Source organism: Paralichthys olivaceus, chromosome 18, assembly GCF_024713975.1.
Source record: "Paralichthys olivaceus isolate ysfri-2021 chromosome 18, ASM2471397v2, whole genome shotgun sequence".
NCBI classification, from domain to species: Eukaryota; Metazoa; Chordata; class Actinopteri; order Pleuronectiformes; family Paralichthyidae; genus Paralichthys; species Paralichthys olivaceus.
The window spans coordinates 15,238,039-15,260,202 of NC_091110.1; the positions used below are offsets into that span (position 1 = coordinate 15,238,039).

The following is a 22,164-nucleotide window of genomic DNA, read 5'->3' on the forward strand; positions in this document are numbered from 1 at the left end:
ATCGCTGCTCGTTCACACAACAAACTGGACACTTGACTTCCAAAGAAAAGAAGAAAGAGCTGAGGGGGAACTTCAGAGCTTGGATCCCTGTGTGAAGAACGTGATGTGTGAACAGAGTAACACGACATGAAGAGGATGAGCCATTAGTATTAAAATCATTCTGCTCTTTGAAACGTCTTTGTGTTCACATCATCAAACAAACTTTAGTTTCTAACTAGAACCTGCAGCTTCTGGGTGATGGGAACGAAAGGAACAAATGGAATCTTAAAAACATTAGGCTGTAATGTAAATGTAATGGGACTTTATAGTGAATCATTTTAAGTGTGATTCAGAATGTTTAAGTGCAATAGAAACAAAAGTCAAAGCCACATTTCAGAAAATTATTTAAAACAATTAGAATTAGGAGAAGGCACACTTATAAAATATGTCTCTTGAAATCATACAACTTCAAATGACAGAACGAAATAAAATAAAATATTGTTCACCAGATACTCTGGGAATGAGTTTACAAACCATGAACTGTACAGAGTCTGCTTTTGAATATATGATTCATTAAGTAAACAGGGAATCGAACAACGTCGCTTTGCGCGTAAAAGTGCAAAAGCTATCCAATTACGCACAACTGAACTAAACATATAATGTGCCAACACCTCACTGATACACTGAAGGTTGAATTAATGGCATCAATAACATCAATCAAATATCAATACAATCAAAAGAACGTGTTCATACACACACAAGTCAATGAAATAATAAAATAACACAGTGAAGAAGGATTCAAAATGTATTTTATGAATGAATGTTGCTGTTTTGTTGACATGTGCGTGGTGTCACGCGCACCTGCGGGGCTGATTTAAACGTGTCCTCTCAGGTGTCACTGTTTGTCCCGACGAGCCTCGGGCAGACATGGACCCTCAGCTCCTCCTCGGCCTGATGTTTCTGGCCCCTCTGAGACTCTCAGCAGGTAACAAACCTCCTAAACAGCGTTTTAACTCGTTTGTGTCACTTCTCATCCAAAGTCTGCGCGTGTGTTCGTGCGCTAAAGTGTTAATTTCCACAAATAAAAACGCAGCAACGAGGTAAACATGGAGCAGGCAACATGGCGTCGCTCCTGATCCCACCGGGTTCAGTGTTCTGGTCCAGTTGAGCTTCGTTGGAGCTAAAACTCGAGTCAGGCAGTTTACTTTGAAGTGAATGAAACGTAAAGTTACATAAAGGTGACGTGAGACACTTTGAGGACATTTAACCTGAAGGACCACCTGAGAACGTGTCCATGTGTTTGTGCCAGATTTAAATAAAGGTCGTTTGAAGTGGATAAGAGAATGGAGCTGGGTCTGAATGAGGTGGAACAATGAGGAGTTCACGTCCAGGTCAATTTATTCATACGTTTAAAGCTGGATTTCAATCTGCCTGTTAATTATTTCTTACCTTTGATACTTGGATTTACAGTTATCTCACACTGACACGTTGAATCTGGTTGGTTTATCAGTGCTGCAGTAATATAAATCACAATAATAAAGTCAATATACCTTTCAAAGACATTTACAAACTGCCTGACAGGAGGATAACAGCAGTAAAATCAGATTTTGTAGTGGTCTCCTGTTAATCCAGATGGAATTATGCTCATTTTAGAAGTTTTCTTTTTAAAACTTAGTTCAACAGAATTTGTCTTAGCTTAGTCTTGTTGTCAAGAAACAAATGAATCACAGGCACAGAGGTGAAGCAGCACTCTTTTACCTCTTTTAATCTTCTTACCTCTTCTCTTTATGTGCTTGACAGTTTTTGAAACTCTGCTTCTGATTTTAAATTCATTTCTTTTAATTCTTAAATCTGTTGTTGTTTCATCTCCCTGTACAGCAACTTGAATCTACCTCTGTGTAATAAAACTCCTTAATTTAATGTTTCAGTCAGTAACTTGCATCAGTGACATATTTTCTAATCTTCTATTTCATTATTTGTACTTTGTGTCTGTGTAGGCCAGTTATTGGGATGCCAGCGGGGCCAGTGGCTGTGTGATGATGGAACCTGCGTCCCTGATGTGTGGAGATGTGATGGAGAAGGAGACTGTCTGGATGGATCTGATGAAATGGATTGTGCTGGTGGGTAAACTTGTTTTTAAAGAGTCTTAATATTAACTTGATGAAAGCAGCAGCAGTAGTTATAGCAGAAGAAATGGGTTGAAACTATTGTCTTCCCTCCAGCGCCCCCAGGCTCCCCTCAGTGTCCCCCAGGTCAGTTTCCTTGCTTGGACTCTGTCGACTGCGTGGATGCTTCGGCCCGCTGCGACGGACAAAGCCAGTGTCCCACCGGCTCTGACGAGGAGAGCTGTACAGCCCCTGACGGTTGTTTGGACTCAGATTGGACCTGTCGGAACCGCTTGTGTGTCCCCAAAGAGCAGCGCTGCAACAGGCTGAACGACTGCATGGACGACTCTGACGAAAAGGACTGCGGTGAGGACGACGAGCAGGTCGAACGCAGGAGGCAGAATCTGTGTGAATGCATCAGACTTCAGAGTGAAGTTTGATTTTATTTTTTTAAGGATCTCTCGTGGAATCTACTGCAGCAAAGCAGATATCTTATTAATGATATTCTTCCTCTGGATATAAACATTGGGAAGTTTAACAATCAACAACAAGGAATGGTTTTATTTTAAATGTTCAGTGTGGAATTTAGAGGGATCGAGAGTTAAATATCATCATAATTCTGTTTTCATTCATGTAAAATCACCTGAAACTAAGAGTTGTTAGTTAATATTTACAGCAGCAGTGGATCCTCCTCCACAGATCCCACCATGTTGCACTGCCATTTTACTACAGAAGGCCAGAGTGGACAATTGGTCCTCGAGAAAAGATTTCGCTCCAAGCTGCTTTCAGACTTTCACTGCACTCTGGAGAACTTCCTGACATGTCCCACAGGGGCTGTATGTGAGAATGCAAATGTATAAGAACCTGGAGAACCTCCGGATGTGAAGAGTCCTCACGAGCAGGACGTAGAATCCAACAAAACTTGTGGTTGCGTTTGAAGCCAAAGTCTCAGGATGTGTAAGACACAACCAGCTGACGCACTAAAACACGTTTGTCCTTTTTCCCAGGTGTGTGTGTTGAGGGCAGCGTGCGGTGTCCTGACGGGACGTGTCTATCTCCTGAGGAGAGGTGTGACGGACATGTTCACTGCTCAGATGGAAGCGATGAGCCCATAACCTGCGGTAACAGACACAGATTTACATGAGTTACAATAATGAGGAGGAAGAAAAAACCTGGTTCTTTGCTGCTGATTCTGTTTATTGATCTGAAGTAATGTGATGTAATGAAACAGATTTCCGTGAAGCTGAACTGTGTCATGATTCTCCACAGGTCGTATTTGCTCGATGAACAATGGCGGCTGTAGCCATGTGTGTGTCGACGAGCCCTGGGGCGCTCTGTGTGCCTGTCGAGTTGGATATAAGCTCTCAGCTAACGGAGCGGTCTGTGAAGGTGTGTGGAATGACTGTGTCCTTTGCGTCCTGGAGCCCGTCGCCATCAGTTACAAGAGCAAAATGAAAAAAATGAAACAGCCGGTTTGGGTTTTCAGGAGATGTTTTCCTCCAGTGTCTCTTCTAAAGCTGAATCTTTTTGAAGTCTCCTTCTTTTGAGGCTTTAACCCTCTCTCCCTCCCCAGATTTGGATGAATGTGCGTCACCTTTTTCTCCCTGCATGCATCACTGCACGAACACCATCGGATCCTACTACTGCCACTGCAGAGACGGCTTCAGCCTGAATGGAAACTCCATATGTGTAGCAAAAGGTAATGAGGCTTGAGTTTCCCCAAACGACTCCCCCCCAAAACTGAATCCAGCTGCAAATATCTCACGCACATTTTGACCGTTTTGTTTTTAACAACTAATGTCGTCATTGAACCAGAGAAGAAACACTGAATCCAACAAGTCTGGATGTTTAACACTGAACAACATGTCAGGACAAATCAAACTCTGGTCAGTCATGAGCTTAATGTGAATCTTCTCAGGATCTAGTTTCGCTCTGCGGAAAAGATCAAACCTGAGACACTTGGAAACAAGATCAGTGAAATGTTAATAAGCTGTAGATGTGACTGAGCTCGTGACAAAAGCAAGAAAAACTGAGATCAAACATGGAACTTCTTTTTAAGGAGGTGATGTATTTCAATGGCAGCACTCGTATAGAGGCGAGATAAGGAAATGTCACGTTGAGATATTGGACATGGGTCGAGGAAAATAAAGTTCCAGTAGGACAAGCGGCAACAGAAATGGAAAATGTTTTGTATATCTTGCAAATGTTAAATGTTGAAGAAGGAAAACAATAGTCATCCAGTTTATTTTGAGTCTGAATCTGTTTTTAAGATATAAACATCTTCATAACTTATCTTACAGTGATGTGTTTCCTCGTGTTCTGACTGTGTCCAGGTAACGCCACCCGACTGCTGACCGTGCAGGGGAGATCCATCGGACTGTTGAACGTGAAGTCTCAACAGTTTGAGGTCGTCATGACTGCGGTGATCGACCCAGTGGCCGTGACGTTTGACGTGGCCAGAGGATGGTACTTCTGGGCCAACGGGCGCGGCAGCATCTTTAAAAGTGATGGACGTCGCAGCTGGACCACCTACACTGGTCAGTCATGTTGTGAGATCTTTAATATCGTTGATTAACTTGTGTTTACCGTGTGTTATTGAAATGTTATGGATATATATTATATATAAATCACAATGTGAAGGTTTAAAAATGCTCTAATTGTCGGAGGAATATGAATTAAAATGTCTATATCCAATATTTCTGGTAATAATTTATAATATAAAAACGTTTTTTAGTTGTTGCTCACAGTTGAATAATTTCAAATCTTAACTGTGGGAGAAAAAGCAAAACTCTCCCTAATTTTCAAACAGGAGAGCCTGGAATTAAGAGCCTGGCTTGTGATTGGCTGAATGGAAACCTTTACTGGACCAATCAGAAGATGAAGGCGCTCTACATGCAGGCAGCTGATGGAGACAGTTACACGACTCTGCTGAGAAAAAACATCAGTCCGTCAGATCTGGTGCTTTTACCTGTGGAAAGGTAACATTTCAATTTAAAGTTATCCAAGTTATATAACAACAATAATAACTTATTTCAATGGAAAATGAGTAACTTTCACAATTGTCTGGAAATGTTTGATTTTACAGACTCAGATTTAATTTCTCTCTCTCTCTCCCAGCTCGATGTTCTGGATCAATGGCGGTCCAGGTGAGCGGGTGACGATAGAGAAGACGTGGATGGACGGATCAGAAAGAAACACTCTGACGGTCCTCACTGCTCAGTCTGCTCACGGCCTCACTGCCGACGTGGAGGCCAGGAGACTGTACTGGATCAGCGACTTCAAGAAGGCGAGTTACTGAAAGAAGCAGTTTCCTTCCTGTCCTCAAATATTCCACCAACAAGATCAAGATTCATCGTCTACCTATGAACTTGTGTCATTCAGTCCATAGAGACGGTGAAGGTGGACGGGACGGGTCGTTACTCCTTCACCGGACTGTTCTCCAGGCGTGCTCCTCTCAGCCTGGCGGTTTTTGAGGGTTTGTTCTACTGGGTCGACAACAAAGGCCTGTGGCAGGTTCCACAGAACCAACGGAACCAGAAGAAGTTTCTCTGGAAAGCTGATCTGCCTCTGTTCACTGTTTTCCAGGAGCTCCAGCAGCCTCAAGGTATTTTTTTTTTTTTACAACAGTATTTGACTTTTTGTATTATATAATGTTTATCACATTTTAAAATATATCATGTTATCATCCATCAGGTTCCACTGCCTGTGTGAAGACTCCGTGTCACCTCTGCCAGTTAACTAAAGCCAACCCTGCCGGATTCAGCTGCACCTGTCCCGACTTCAAAATGCTGCTTGTTGATGGATCCTGTGAATGTAGGTTCATTAATATAATTTTATGAGGTGATGATGAAACTGATTGTTATAATCTGCAGTCCCATGATAAGTTGGAAAGGATGTGGGAGTCATTAAAGTCTCTTTTTGTTCCGCAGATCCACGATTTATTTACGCCACCAGTTCCAACATCAACCTGCTGGAGTTTAGAGAAAAAGCGTCCTCTGATAAGCTGCTGTTCCGCACCGATGACGGGATCCTGTCGTTTGATGTGGACTGGTACAGAGACTGGTTGTACTGGGCCAACAACACCGGCCACATCCAACGCACCAGTCTGACGCAGGTCCAGACCGAGGTGCTGCCAGCTCCTCTGCCCGGTGTGTGATTTGATTTTCCCTCGACTGGAACAGACATGAATGTTAAAAAGGATATTGAGGGGAAATAATGCTTTACATGCTTTAAACAGTTTATTGATCAACATTCCCGTTTTATTCTTTTCAGTTTGTCATATAAAAGTAGACCAGAGGAAGGGGAGCCTCTACTGGGTGTCCTGTGACCAGAAAAGCATTGGCACCACCACGGCGGGCGGAGGTCTCCCGCAGCAGCTGTACCGCACAGCGAGGAACATCCAGGAGTTTTTTCTGGACTGGCTGAGAGGTGGCATCATCTGGCTGGAGGACGACCGCATCTTCAGCATGAGCGAGATGGGAGGCAAAGCCAAAGAGCTGCTGCAGTTAGCGGGAGGAGTCACAGGGAACATGGCCTTCGACCTCAGGGCCAGTAGTCTGCTCTGGAACTCAGGAAGCTCAGGTCACTGAAATGACACTGAACAATAGTCACATAGTTTACTACATTGAATTAAACAAGCAAGAGGCACAGATATAAAATGCATGAACAGCATCTAAAAACAACCAGATCTTCATCTTCTATGGTTCTCTACTGATGAGTTTTATTTCTCGCACCTTTTTTTTTCCAGGCCTCACGGTCATGAGTTTACTGCAGGTGAGAAGCCACCAAGCTGGAAGAAGATGGAACATCTCCGGCTCAGTTGTTGGCGCCTTCGAACCCTTCCTGTTGTCGCTCTCCGACGACGTCATGACTCTGTGGAATCGGCGTGAAGGGACGCCCGTCCAAAACATAGCAGTGAGGGGTCACGTGGTCCAAGTCGTCTCTGCGCTCAGGGACATTCGAACAGGTCAGACCCGGTTAATCTGTCACAGAAGAAGAAATGAGATTTAAAAACATTTGGTTTTATCCTGAATCATCTTGAATTAGATTTGTGGAACTTTTTTATTACTTTCGATTTTCTGTCAAAGTTTAGAATATAGAAGGGTTCAGTTAAATGTGGATCCTCGTTGGTTTGGAGGGTTAGGAACAGATAGTTTTCTTTAAACTTTGTTACACTTCTTAATTTGAATCTTTATTATTTTCATTATAATAATTTCCCACAGTGCCCAGTTCCTCAGTCTGCAGTGACCCGTCCGTGCTGTGCAGACACTCATCCGTCTGCCTCTCACGAGCTCGGCTGTGTGACGGTAAACAGGACTGTCCTGAAGGAGACGACGAGGAATTCTGTGTCACCACATGTCCATCTAAAGGTAAATGTACAAATCTAAAACTTACACTTATTCATACTATCCCTGTGTAATTTTCTTTCTACTGTTTTTTTAAGAGGATTTCAAGTGCAAGGACAACAGCAATTGCATCGCCAGGAAACTCGTTTGCGATGGTCACTCAAATTGTCGCGACGGCTCAGACGAAGTCGACTGTCCGACCGTGGCACCTCCTGCCGCTCAGCCAAGAGTCCTGAAGTGTCGTATGGGCTGGAAGCTGTGCAAAGACGGCACAGAGTGTGTTTCATACGGCCACGTGTGTGACGGAGAGGACGACTGTAAGGACGGATCAGATGAGATGGAATGTGGTAGGTGTCCCTGAGACAAAATGTCTCTGGGCATTTGCAGTCAAGGCTTTCAACAATTTTTTTTAGTTGATAAAAACTTAACTGTGTGATTCTTTATCTCCAAGATGCATCTCCAACAAGACCTGCTATCACCTCATCCTCCACATCTCCTGCTCCGACTGTGCCCTCCTGCAGCAGCCCGTCCGTGCTCTGTCCTTCTGTTCAACTCTGCGTTTCTCCCAGCCAGTTCTGCGACGGCCGTAAAGACTGTCCCGACGGTTTTGATGAAAATACCTGTGTAAAAAGATGCCCTTCGAAAAGTACGCTGGAGTCTGTTACAACTTAATGTTTTGTGTTTTCATGGTTTCAAAAGTCCTGAAACTTTATTTACTTTATTTATTCCTGACTGTTTTCTTGCAGATGATTTTCGCTGCAAAGACCGTCGGAGCTGCGTCTCAAAGAGTCAGGTCTGTGACGGTCGCTCTCATTGTCACGACGGCTCGGACGAGGTCGACTGTCCGGCCGTAGCTGCTCCTGCACCTCGTGCTGACATCCTGAAGTGTCGCAAGGGCTCCAGCCTTTGTAGAGACGGGACAGAATGTGTTGTCTATACTCACGTTTGTGATGGAGAGAGAGACTGCAGAGATGGATCAGATGAAGAAGAATGTGGTGAGTGTATTTATGAAAAGGTTGCAGCTAACTCAATTTGCTGATGTTTGCATTAAACTTACAAGTGACTCTTACACTTGTTTATAATATTTCTAGATGCTACACACAATAACGCTGTTGCAGAAAATCCTGCAACCGTTGAACCATCTACTGAGCCTCCAACCAAACCACCCTGCACCAGTCCCTCAGTTCTGTGTCCAGGTTCTTCTTTGTGCATCAAACCAATGCAGATGTGTGATGGAAAGAGGGACTGTCCTGATGCATCTGATGAGAACTGTGTGAAACGATGTCCCTACATGAGTAAGTGCACAGGTTGAAGATGATGGAGAGAGCACCGTTCATCCTAAACCTCAACCACACTGGAGAATTGGACATCCTCATTTTGATTTTGTCAAAGTTAATTTTGTGAAGTAGTGGTGTGAAAAAACACAACATCTGATATGTTTCCATCATCTTTTTTTGAAAATTATTTTTCCCTTCACAGCCGACTTCCGCTGCAAGGACCGTCGGAGCTGCGTCTCAAAGAGTCAGGTCTGTGACGGTCGCTCTCATTGTCACGACGGCTCGGACGAGGTCGACTGTCCGGCCGTGGCTGCTCCTGCACCTCGTGCTGACATCCTGAAGTGTCGCAAGGGCTCCAGACTTTGCAGAGACGGGACGGAATGTGTTGTCTATATTCATGTTTGTGATGGAGAGAGAGACTGCAGAGACGGATCAGACGAAGAAGAATGTGGTGAGTTATTGGGGAAAATGCTGCTTTTGAAAAGTGGAGTAAAGTTTGTTTTGTTTCTGCTTCCAATGAAGCAGGCAAGTCTCCTGTCAGATTTTTCTGCTTTACTTACTTTATTCATTTGTACAAAAATGTCATAGCGATTGTTATTTTGTTGTCATCCACATGCATAATTTAAGTTTCATAGAATTCCATTTAGTAGTTTTATTTAGTCCTGCAGACAAACGGGCAGGGTTGAAACATGACAACCGTGGTGGAGGGAATGATATATTGTCATTTGATTGACTGGTGTTTTAAATGCCGCAGAGATCGCAACTAATCCAGAAAATCCACATTTAAATGAATCCCCTGCAATCGCCCAACCCTCAACTCAACCTCCCCACAAGCCGACCTGCACCAGTCCTTCAGTTCTGTGTCCCGGTTCCTATTTATGCATTGAACCAACACAGCTCTGTGATGGAAAGAGAGACTGTGCTGATGGATCTGATGAGAACTGTTTGACAAGATGTCCTTACACGAGTGAGTTGACACAAATCCTACTGGAAAACTGGACAGGTTTTTTTTTGTTAGACTGATTCTTCTCCATAATGTTTGTGTTAAATTCTTACATTCGCAGCTCAGATTCTCTGCACGGACCGCAGGAGCTGCATCTTAAAAAATCTGGTTTGTGACGGTCGAGCTCACTGTCACGACGGCTCAGATGAGCTCAACTGTCAGAGCGAGTCTCCTCCTGCGTCTCAGGCTGATGTCCTGAAGTGTCGTAAAGGCTCGAGGCCTTGCAACGACGGCACAGAGTGTGTTTTATACAGCCATGTGTGTGACGGAGAGAAGGACTGTGTGGACGGATCTGACGAATGGGGATGTCCGGAAACCTGTAAACAAGGTGGTTTCACTAAAACACTCAATATTGACCCATGGGAATCAAACGTCAAGGTCAATACACATGTTCTAAAGAATGTCTAAAGAGAATCCTTTAGGTTAACATGAAGCCCAGCTGTTCTAAACACACTGTGCTTTCAAATGAGGATTAGCTGTAATGCTGTTTCATTCAATTCGTACTCCGTCCCAGATGAGTTCCAGTGCTCCCACGGGAGGATGTGCATCCCTACGGCTCAGGTGTGTGATGGGAAGTTTCAGTGTCTGGATAAGTCGGATGAGGTTGACTGCCGAGAACAAACCAGGAGCTGCGAGTATCGCTGTCCCGACGGCAGGCGCTGCATCCCGAAGAAGTTCCTGTGCGATGGCGAGAGAGACTGTGTGGATGGCACGGATGAGGAAGGCTGCAGTAAGAAATGGAAACTAACTTTGACATTTGCTAAAAGACAGTCCTACCTGTAAATGCTGAAACCTGTAAAATATTTTCATCAGTTTAACATTTTGTTCTCACCTCTCCAGACTCTGGTACCACCACTGCTGCTGCAACAACAGCTAAGTCCCCTCTCCACACTTCCAAGTCGGCTTGCATCACACCTTCAGTCCTCTGCCCCGGTTCATCGATGTGCATCTCTCAGAATCAGCTGTGCGATGCACGACGTGACTGCCCCGATGGGTTTGATGAGCAGGACTGTGTGTTCCGGTGTAAAAACAGAGGTAAGCCTGAGTCTGCAAAGCAAAAGTAGCTGCACTCTACTCCACCCAGCAAACCAATGATGGCATGTGGACTGATTGTTTTCACCGTGCTCATCAGATGACTTCCTGTGCAGCGACCGGAGAAAGTGCATCTCCAAAGTGGAAGTGTGCGACGGACGTTCCCACTGTCCCGACGGCTCTGATGAGATGAAGTGTCGGTCAGAAGGTCCCGTTGATCCCTGTGAGAAAACAAGAAAAATACACTTCAACAATAACGCGTACAAGCTGTTGACAAATTGCAAGAACATTTTATTTATCTGTAGTTTTCACTGGGCCATTCACACTATCTGCTTGCACCCTTTGACTTAGAGTCCCTGTTACAACCAAATTATACCCCATAGCTACATCCTAACGTCCTAGCAACAAAGGCCGAACTGAATGAGACTTGTCTGTTCAATGGAGAATTTCTGTAATTTTTATCACCAGCTTGTCTCGCCCTTTACCACTGTTGCTTAGCAACAGAGCTGCAGCAGGACAGGAGGACGTTTTAATGCCCCTCGTGACACACTCATTTAAACGTGTCAGCATCATACGTTTTGGACTCGTCTCCCTTGTACCCGGAACCCATGGGCAAAACGCCACCGGCCATTCAGCCACATTACATCTCAAGTCTAAATTTGCATCGTTTGATTATCACAGGATGATTATCTCACCTGTGTTTATAATCTAATATCATTGTCTTCATAATGTGTTAAATTCATAACTGTCTCTCTTCCAAGACTCCAATGTGCCCAAAGGCAAATCAGCACCTGTGAAGTGTCCCAATGGTTTCAGGCCATGTAAAGACGGCCTGGACTGTGTTATGTTCAACCACGTGTGTGACGGAGAGACTGACTGCAAGGACGGGTCCGACGAAGAAGGATGTGCTGTCAAATGCAAAGCAGGTTCGTTTTTGTCGGTGAGTGATGTTGACATTTTTAGATCGACATTTGAGATGTTTATTGGCTCGTCCTCCAGGTGAGTTCCAGTGTTCTCACGGGAGGAGATGCATTCCACCAGCGCAGGTGTGCGACGGGCAGTACAACTGTCAGGACCGGTCCGATGAAATTGACTGTTCCAAGATGAGTGAGGGCTGCCATCAGCGCTGTGACAACAACACTCGCTGTATACCCAAGACCTTCCTGTGTGACGGCGAGAGAGACTGTGTTGATGGGTCGGATGAGGAAAAGTGTGGTATGAGATTTTCAACATTAAACATCGGATCCAGACTCAAAGCAATCACGTCTGCCTTGATCAGATGATTTCTATATTTCTTTCCCTTTTTCTAGGTCTGGTGGCTTGTGCGATTAACCAGTATCGCTGCACCAGCGGTCAGTGTGTGTCTGAGGCCCTGAGGTGTGACGGATATGCCGACTGCAGCGATCACTCCGACGAGATGGAATGCACCAGACCCCCGCGCTGCCCGGCACAGCTCCGATGCCCGCACAGCCACGAGTGCCTGCAGAAAGAGTGGCTCTGTGACGGCGAGAACGACTGCTCAGACGGCTCAGACGAGAAGGTAAAGACGGACGGATAATGTCATATTACTTATTTAATCATTGCTTTTAACCTTGTCTCCTCATTTGTGTCAAGAACTGTGTGACACCACCAGCAAAGTGCAGGGAACACCAATGGCAGTGTGGAGACAGCAGTCAGTGCATCCCTCTGTCCTGGAAGTGTGATGGGAAAAATGACTGTCACAATGGAGCGGACGAAGACAAATGTGAGCGTGTTTATTTATCACGTTCTTTCCTTCTGTTTCCTTTTCTGTTGCAAACAGGAAGAAATACTCTCCAATACAGTTCGACATGTTTCATTCACTGTAGGTGACCTCTGCTTCCACAGGCCTTCAGAGAAAATGCCCGTCCCCCCTTTACCAGTGTGGCAGTGGAGAGTGTGTGGACCCTGGCCTGGTGTGTAACGGCTTCACTAACTGTGCCGACAGCTCAGACGAGGGCGCGGGATGTGCTCAACGCAACTGCTCCAGCCCGTCAGCTCCTCAGTGTGAACACGGCTGCGTCAGCACCCCTAATGGAGCGGTCGGTTTACAACAGTGTATCTGGTTGTTGCCATCACTTTGAAATGAATTTGACGTCAGTACAACAACCTTATTCCTGCTTGGCATGAAAAATGCATTTCCCTCACTTTTGCAGAGCTGTTACTGCGCTGCAGGTTTCACGCTACTGTCCGGCACCGTGTCCTGTGTGGACATCAATGAGTGCAGCGCAGAGCCCCACGCTGTATGCAAACACTACTGCCACAACACCCGTGGATCCTACGTCTGTCAGTGCCACCCTGGATTCTACCTGGAGCCTGACAACAAAAGCTGCAAGACGAAAGGTAAAGAAGGCTCCATGAACCAAGATCTCAATACTTGTGCTTTTGTATTCTTCAGTGTCCTAAACCTTATGCTATTTGCAGACTAAAAGCTTTGATATTGAAATATTTGAAATTGGATCCTATCATGCACCAACACTTTTAAATCTTCTAAAAAAAGAAAATGAACATATAGAAATATGATGGATTACTCAAGCAAAGTTCACGTCAATGTAGGCTGGTTTTTACGGCATAGAAAAATAATCTATGATTTGACTCAACAATGAAAGTTGCAGGATGTTTTTTAATCATCTCCACAACAGGATGTGATTTAAAATCAAATGTTCATTCAGTTTATTTAAGTGCAAAGTAGCAGTGGGATGATCCTGCTCTTGGTTTAGGTGCTGTCATCATTCTCTGGTCATATCTCAATCTCTAGACGAACCGTTGCTCCTGGCATCTGTGCAGTCAGAGCTGCTACTCCTGGGAGTCCACAGCAGCACCCTGCGTCTTCTCTCCTCCGCCAGTCGGCCGGTCTTCTCGCTGGATTACCACTGGGCGCAGCAGAGAGTTTACTGGCTGAGCCCCGACTATCAGAGCATCCGCTGGACTGACGTGAATGGCTCCAATAACAAAGGAACACTCATCAAAGGTACGACTGACACAGGGACACTACATTTGATATAAGTCAGTTCCATACAGAACGAAAATATCTGTAAACATCTGGAAAGAAAGCGTCCCACCATGTTGTTCTGTTGCAGGAGTGAAGTTGGACTTTATCGCTGTGGACTGGGTCGGTAAGAACCTGTACTGGGTGGACGGACTCGTCGGCCAGATTCTGGCTGTGAAGCTCAGCGACGTGACAGTGAGATCTCAGGACTACACTGTTGTTCTGGGAGAAGATCTGGAGCAGCCCAGCTCACTGCTCTTGCTGCCACACAAAGGGTAGATACAGTCAGGTTGTAGATGAAATCATAAAAGATCTGTATATTTTTAATAACCCTAGATCTTTCATAATTCCAGGCTGATGCTGTGGTCGGAGATCGGCAGAACCCCTCAGATCGAGCAGTCTGGTATGGATGGTTCACAGAGGAAGGTGGTGGTGAGTCAAGGGCTGAGCTGGCCCGTCAGTTTGGCCTATGACCTCCTGGACAACAGGGTGTACTGGGCCGATGAGAAGCTGCGCTGCATTGGCTCGGCCTCCCTGGATGGAGATCAGGTCAAGGTAAAGACCTACTTTAATGATAAACCCCAAATCCTTCAAGTGCGAACATTTAAAATGACAGATATTATATTTGCAGCTCATCCCCCAGTATCATTATTAAATGATTTTGCCCTTCTCTCACTAGATTCTTCAGTTAGCTGAAACTCCGAGCCCTTTCTCTGTGGCGGTCTTCAATGACAGATTGTTCTGGTCCGACACGAAGAGGAGAACGATCCGCTCGGCTGATAAGAACACTGGGAAAGATCAGAAGGTTCTCCTGAAGAGACCTGGACAACCATTTGGACTGAAAGTCAGTATTTAGCTTCTAATGATGTCGGCATAACTGTGAAATCCTGAGAGGTTCCTAGAAAGAAATCTGTATTGGTTTTTTTTTCATATATGTTTCCTTTCTTTCCAGCTGATGCATGCCCTCTCCCAGCCGGTCACACCCAGCCCCTGCAATCATCTCCGTTGTTCCCATCTCTGCCTGCTGGCTCCTGCGGAAAGAGGCCAGTCAGGAGCTCCGGTGGTGAGGGGGCTCACAGCGGTTTGTCGATGCCCAAAGGGGCTGCTGCTCTCCAAGGACAAGATCACCTGCTCTCTGCCGATGGATTCAACTTTCATGCTGCTTTTGTCTAGCACCACAGTCTATCAGGTGAATCATCTCAGAGATCTCTCCTTTCTGGTTGTCCACGTCTTTAACTTTGTTCGTTTACCCCTTTTTTTTCTTTCGTCTTACTACTCGACTAGATTTACCTCCACACGCTGCAAAAAGAAGGCGTTGCTCTTAAAAAAATGCCAACCAGTCGAGTTATGGCTCTTCCTGGAATAACCGATGCTGTGGGCCTGGACGTGTCCATCCACGGGCTTTCTATGTACGTGGCCGATGCAGGACAAGGAACACTGGATGTGCTGAAACTGAGCGGCTCCAGGTCCAGACAGGGGCTGACACCTGCTGGACGAATCCTGAAGCTGAAGGTAGCTTTTAAAGGATAGTTCGAGTTTTTAAATCCCTAAAAAACATAATTGAAGTGAATTGTTAGTTTTGATTAATGTAAAAATATGTCACCCACCTAGAGAAATTCAAATTCCTAAAACTAAACTTCTCTTCCAGAAGGAGGATTCAGTCATGGCTCTGGCAGTCGACTGGGTGACCTCTAACCTCTACTGGAGCAGCACCAACAGGCCCGACCTCCATGTTACCTCTCGGCACGGCGGCTACACCACCTCTCTGCTGCAGGGATCCCTGAGGGTGAGGCAGTCGTAGTTTGACTTTCTCAGGAGCCTATAAACAGTTTTCTCTGCTAAATATAATATAAATCATGTATTCCCTTCAGGGGACAACATCCATCGCTCTGCACCCCCCCTCGGGACGGCTTTGCTACACAGCGATAGTTGCGTCCGATGAGAAGAGCCAGACAGAGGTGAACTGCGCCTGGATGGACGGCCGTAACAAAGCGGTGCTGTGGAGGGAGTCGCTCATCCCCACCTCGCTGGTCTTCTCTCATCAAGGATCCGTGATCTACTGGGCTGACACGGGTAAGCAGATTAGAACAGACTATGGAGGGTTTCTGCAGGGTCTTAAAAAGTAATAAATACATTAACATATTATGTTAGCATTCGTTTGAGCATTTTTTTGGTGTGATGTGCAGTATAAGAGTACAAAAACCTTGTCCATACACTCAGTACTATCTACTGTCTCTGCCTGTAGTTTGAGATTTAACAAATTAAGGGTTATTCTCTACTTTGCTACTTCACCTAATTCTTGGACACTTCATTCATTTTGTCCTAAAAATGTTTTAACTTAACCCTGTAGTGAGAGTTAAGGTTTTTAACTTGCTTGTTTGAGTCTAATTTCTCTTTTGTCAGGTGAGGGGGTGATCAGCTCTGTCGGAGTGGACGGATCAGGTTATAAACAGTATAAGACGGGGCCAGGTCTGCTCATCTCCTTCACACATACCGAGAACTTCCTCCTCTGGGTCACTCTGGACAAAGGTCAGGCCACTTTTTGTTTATTTAATTTATTTTTCCACTTCCACTGTCAGATGTGCTGCCGCTGCTCGGCGTGTTCTCTCTCCTCTGCTGATCACTCTGTCTTGTGGAATAAAATTTCTCACCTTCACTTCATTTGTCTTTTTCTCCCTTCAGGCAGCAGATGTCTTCAGACTAATGTGGCACTGAATTATTCAGCCAAGTAATTATGAGCAATCTGCTCTGTTAGACGTCTTTAAATGCTTCCACTTTGAATCTCTGGTACTTTGTCTTCTCTCCATCGGACCTGTCCTGTCAAATCCTGATATTCAGTGACTAATGAACACACATTAAATATTTCCTCGCTGTCGCTCTGTGCAGTAGCTTCTGAATTCTTGCCTGATTAACAGCTCTAATTTTTTCAACCATTTACAGATGTGACCAAACTGTGGTTCAGTGACGGACTTCAGCCTAAACAGCTGTGGTTTGAGACCAAGACGAGTCTGGTGGAGGTGAAAGCCTACAGCAACAACACCCAGTCTGGTAGGTTTCTGCAAAGTGTGTCTCCTTTATCGAAATATAAGAAAATAAGATTTGATATAATTTGCAAGTTAAGCTACAATTAATCAGGTGAAACATTTAAAATTAGCAGCATGAGATGGGTAGAAAGGATAATTTAAGATAACATAAGGCATAATCTGAATGTGCAAAGGACAAAAACCTTCAGACAAAATGAAAAAAGTCTCCATCCGTAGATCCAGACACTGACAGAGATGAGTGGAACAGCTCTGGGCTGAATCCAGCTGAACTCTAACACTTGTTAATAAAAGTTCAGAGTTAATTTTAAAAGCTGAAGTTTAATCGGAACAGAGACCAAAGGAGCAGAGTGATAGGATCTCGTTTCTTTTGTTCTGCCAGTGAAACGCTCGCAGCTGCAGTTTGTGAGTGACATCAGAACATTCGCTGAAAAAAGGACGAGAAGCCGAAACGAGATGAGAAACATTTCATGGATATAAATTCATTTTCTGTGACTTCTGTATAAAGAAGCATGGCTGCACAAATATACATGCTTTTATGTCAAAGTCGAAATTGTAAGGATGACAATGTCATAATGTTGATGAGGAAAGATCTCAGGCAAGAATGAGTTATGAAATATTTAATTTTTAGATGTTAACAAAATCCATTTTTTATGTCTTGCATGTATCACATTGTGGTTACATTTGATTTTGTGTACAGTAACACAAAACAGAGTATGGTTCTTTCCTCACTGGCAGATGACAAACACTCATGTTTAAATCTTCCAGTGTTGGTGACTCATTATTCGCAACAGGAAGCATGAGTCACACCATGTATGTATCATGTGCAGCTTTAACACGGTCTGTTGTAATGTTGCGATCAGCCATAGAGTTGATTTAACAGGAGATGGTTGAATAGTTTCCTAACCACACACCAACATGCAATCATAGACGGTATATAAAGATGGATGACAACAGTTCCCTGAAAGTGCAGCCAAAGGTCATAAACTCTACCTCGTCCATGTTAGTGGATGGGACATGGACCAAATAGGTCAATTTTTCTTTTGCTCAGACTCTGACTCCAAATGATGTCAAAAGCATGAAGCTGGTGGCACCTGCATCCGAGATATTTTCATCTTTACATAACTGGATGAAGTGGAGATGCATTGTCCATCTGTATTTGCAGTTTATATATGCAGCCGTGATTTGCAGAATAAGAAAACAGACATTTTTAACGTGGCTTTTCAACACTGAATTCCTCTGTGCAGGTTTGTAATGCTCAGCTACAGCACTTTGATTTCTGAAGCACAAACCTGCCAAACCACTTTGTTAGTCATCATTATTAGGAAGCATTTCACCTCAGATTTGCTTTCTGGAGAAATCAGATAAAGTGTTATCGGACACCCCGGGGCAGAATGAAAAGACTCTCTAAGACTCAGCTTGAGTTGAATAGAAACCAGAGTGATGTGATATCTGTAGGGAGACAGGAGATCAGACGCCTGTTACAGTGCGCTGCAGTGGGAAAGACTGAGAATGAATAGAGCTTGAACATACACTCACTGTTCCCTCCTGATTCTTCTCTTGACCTGGGACAGACACTTAGAGTATAAATATATTCAAAGCAAAGCTGCTCTCTTACGTTAACTAACCTCCTGCTGCTGTAACTGGGGAGCAGTTTGTGTCTGTTTTAGTTTACGTGTCTTCCAAAACCCATCCTCCCTTCCCCTCCACACCTTCCCCAAACGAGGGTCAGGGGATCTGCATTTACATATGGTCTTTGTCATGTTTTCGTTTAGTTAAAGCCATTTCACCTCTTACCTCCAAACCTTTATTTTGAAATCCAATCTTTTACTTTGAAAATAATATAATATACACACACAGGCACATATGTGGTGTCTTGAGACATCTGCAATCAATTAAGAATACTAATAATTAACAGTATAATTTCCTTATTATACAGTATTATTTCTAATTAAAATGTATTAATAAAAAGCCTCATTACCATTGAAATCACAAATTAGAGTCTCTTAAATTATTTAACGGCCAAAAAAATTTCAGCTGAAACAGAAATGAAGAGCAGCTGAACAAATACTGGGAATCTGATTGTATACTAAAACTCAGACGTCTTCATTTTCTCACACGCTGAAGTCTGTTGCTCTTTCACAATCGATTACTATCCATTGTTAAGTTGACACACCTCTTTCCTCTTAATCTGGGCGCCGCCACAGTCTGAGAACTGGCGGTGTCGATCCAGTGCCAAAGCAGAGCATCTTTATACGCAGCCAGAAGGCCCGGATTTGTGTATATAGCAATAAAGGAATTAGACTTAGTGGATGACCTGGTGTGTAATGTTGTTTTAATCATATGTAGTTACTAAGGGAACCCATCAACCTGCTATAGAACGTTGTGTAAACTAAACAATGAATAAAAGTAGGTAACTGAAGGCTCTCCATGTCCTCCAGGAACAAATGGCTGCTCCAACAACAACGGTGGATGTGCCCATCTGTGTCTGGCCTTTCCTGGAGGTGGCACGTGTAAATGCGGCGAGGACTTCTACAGTGTCGGCGCCACTTCCTGTGCCCGCCTCCACGACTGCCCCGACGGAGAACGGTCCTGCTCTGATGGAACCAAGTGCATCAGCAGCGGCAGGTTCTGTGACGGACGCGTAGACTGTCGGGACCAGTCTGACGAACAGGACTGTGAGTGGTTTTTAGTCTAATGGAGAAGAAACTGTGGTGATTTCAAAATCCGAAAACCAGTCGGTGTTAATCCTCAACACTGACTTTCCCCTCAGGTCCACACAGAAACAATTTCGGGACCACAGCCAGTGATGGCCGTCCTCCTGAGTCTTCCTCTCCTCACCCACACAACAAATACGCTCTTAAAAAAGACTCCACGTCCTGCGATCACCAACACTGCCACGGTCAAGGTCACTGCGTCAAAGAGGGTGAAGTCACTCGCTGTCAGTGTACGGCCGGGTACAACGGAGAGTTTTGCCAGGAGACGGAAGGTGGACACAATCACGGGGTGATCGTCCTAGGCGTCTTCTGCCTCGTGGCCTTGTTGATGGCTGCTGCTTTTATCTTTGCAAAAAGGTAAAGATAACACAGGTGGTGGCCAGAAGACTCTACTCTTCTACTGCAGTCACTAACTCACTGATTTACACTGAAGTCATTTGCTGAGGTGTTGGAATTAAAACCCGAAGAGTCTCTTGGATTTATTTTGTGCTACAAAACTCGATGTTCTGTGTATAAACTAAATATTTGACCTGTGTACCTCGGACTCATCAGGAGAGCGTGGGCGTCCATCAGGAGCAGATCCACGGAGAAAGAAACTCTGATGGCCAACATGGGTCTGCCGTGTGAAAACTACGATTCTGACTCTGAGGTAAAAACTTTAACATACATGAGCAGAAATGTCCCTGAAGGTATTTAGGAATATAAACCATGAGTGTGGTTGATTTACTTTATCCACTAAAGCAGCTGGTCAATAGTCTAGAAACATTGTTCATCTGTCATGAGTTCGAACACAAATCACAGTAAATAGATTTTACAGGTGTAGATGAAACATTTACACTCTTGATTTGAGTGAAAAAGTTTCTTGCTCCTCGAAACAAATGACAAAATATTAACACTGACTTTCTCCTTCGTTGAGAAACTTTTAGTCCTTTTCTTTATAAAAGTAATTGTAACTCAGGTTTACAAGTTCATCTTTATTAGTGTGTAACATTTTATTATTTCCTCCCTTTTTATATTAAGTGGAAAAATGTCTGTTCTGTTCTTCCTCCTCAGGAGCTCGAGTCCCCAGTCGACGCCAAGAATCCAGCGTTTATGTTAAAGACACTCAAACCTAAATAATCATCTTTCACAATATTAGATTTCATATCAGATCCTGGATTTCAAGACTGTATTGTAATAAATCAAACGTATAATGAACCAGTAACTAGAGTCAGTTTTAACTTCTCATTCACACTCACACATCTCACTATTGAACTTGTTCACCTTTTGTCTCTCTCAGTTCTCTTGCATTGACTAATTGTTGTCACAGTTCTTCATGTGACTCTGTTGCCCTTTTTATAAACTGATAACAGTTTCAACCAAAAACTTCCTTTTGTTGTTTTGGTTCCTCTTTCCCTCAAATTAGTTGTATAGAAACATATCTAGCATTAAAGGCTTCTCTGTTCATTTACTTCCACCTGTTTTTCAGCCAGACCTGATCTGGTATCACATGACGAGCAGAACGAGGCCGACAAAGTGAAACTGAGTTAAAAATGACTTCATCTTAAATGAGATGATCAAGTGTTCTGGATACAGCGACGAGTTGTATCTAGTTTCACTGAACATGTGTGGCAGATTTTCGTGTTGAAGTAAAGATAAAAAAAATTAGACAAGGCATTTGACTCATTGGACAAACAAAATAAATGCAAATCAAACATTCACATGATCATCCTGCTGCTACAACAATCACAGAAGCCCTGTAAACAGACACGGGGGAGTTGGAACCATAGGTGAAGTGAGCAATTGCCTGGGGCCTCCGAGAACAGCTGATCCACACAATGGCAATTTTGTGAGAACCACCTTCTGCAATGACTACCGAGGCCCCACGCCTCTAACCTTCTGCTGAAGGATATCTAGTTGAAGACCAGACCATCTATCATGTGTTTTGTTTTCTGGACATGGGTTGCTTGGTTCAACGTAGGGCCCCATGGCTCTTTTACCCAGCCCCCAACTCAAGATTGTAACACAACTACCCACTGTTGGGACCTGCACGAATGAATCCATGAGCAAACATATGAGGATTATGTAACAGCTGTGTGACCTGCTGCACGTTGCACCGGCATGTACCTCCTGTGAGCGGCGTCCTGTTCCAACTTGCCTTCTCTTCTCTATCCCCCTGTTGTCTCGCCCACACACCCTTTGCTTTTCACCATTGTTGTCCTCAGGTCAGGGTGTGTGTGCATATGTGTGACAGAGAGAGATTAATGCACGTTACTTATCCTCCAGTTGCAGCTTAGAGAGAAGAGGTGTTTATTATGGTCAAACCAATGTCACATTAAAAGTTCTACACATTAAATGTTTTCTGTATTTTAGTTGAGGTCAATCCTGGTGTTACATGAGCCTGAGAGGAATCACACACAAAGTTTATTTTCCCATGCAGGGCTGCCAGAGTGTTCAACGTGAGTCAGAGATTAACCTGAAGCAGACGATTGGTCATGAGCGCTTGCCTTATGAAATGTGAGGTTGCTTCATGAAGGTGAGCAGCAGTGGTGTGTATTTGACTTAAGCCCAATGAAAGATGAAGCAGGAGGAGGATATTTGTGTGTTCCTGGGAGGAGCAGGCAGGTATTCAAAGGTCTCATCTTTCTTCCTCATCCCGCCTACCTTTTGTGACTTATA

General features: G+C 44.2%; 1 protein-coding gene across 1 annotated transcript; it reads left to right on the forward strand.

The window, feature by feature from the left end:
- The first annotated feature begins 836 nt into the window (after window positions 1-836).
- LOC109645702 (low-density lipoprotein receptor-related protein 2) lies at window positions 837-20,710 on the forward strand. Its single transcript, XM_069514046.1, has 45 exons — window positions 837-964; window positions 1,977-2,099; window positions 2,202-2,450; window positions 3,092-3,205; window positions 3,354-3,473; window positions 3,658-3,783; window positions 4,418-4,621; window positions 4,894-5,062; window positions 5,202-5,370; window positions 5,466-5,688; window positions 5,778-5,897; window positions 6,014-6,232; window positions 6,357-6,665; window positions 6,832-7,050; window positions 7,307-7,453; window positions 7,528-7,776; window positions 7,881-8,075; window positions 8,176-8,424; window positions 8,521-8,724; window positions 8,909-9,157; window positions 9,461-9,673; window positions 9,771-10,037; window positions 10,224-10,439; window positions 10,550-10,744; window positions 10,842-10,964; window positions 11,503-11,667; window positions 11,741-11,956; window positions 12,052-12,281; window positions 12,356-12,485; window positions 12,608-12,801; window positions 12,916-13,102; window positions 13,518-13,730; window positions 13,840-14,023; window positions 14,102-14,303; window positions 14,428-14,592; window positions 14,701-14,937; window positions 15,033-15,260; window positions 15,397-15,534; window positions 15,620-15,821; window positions 16,152-16,277; window positions 16,689-16,796; window positions 19,231-19,467; window positions 19,563-19,863; window positions 20,059-20,155; window positions 20,560-20,710. Exons 1-45 carry the CDS (start codon window positions 907-909, stop codon window positions 20,623-20,625), a joined length of 8,355 nt encoding a protein of 2,784 aa, XP_069370147.1. The 5' UTR covers window positions 837-906; the 3' UTR covers window positions 20,626-20,710.
- Window positions 20,711-22,164: the final 1,454 nt, after the last annotated feature.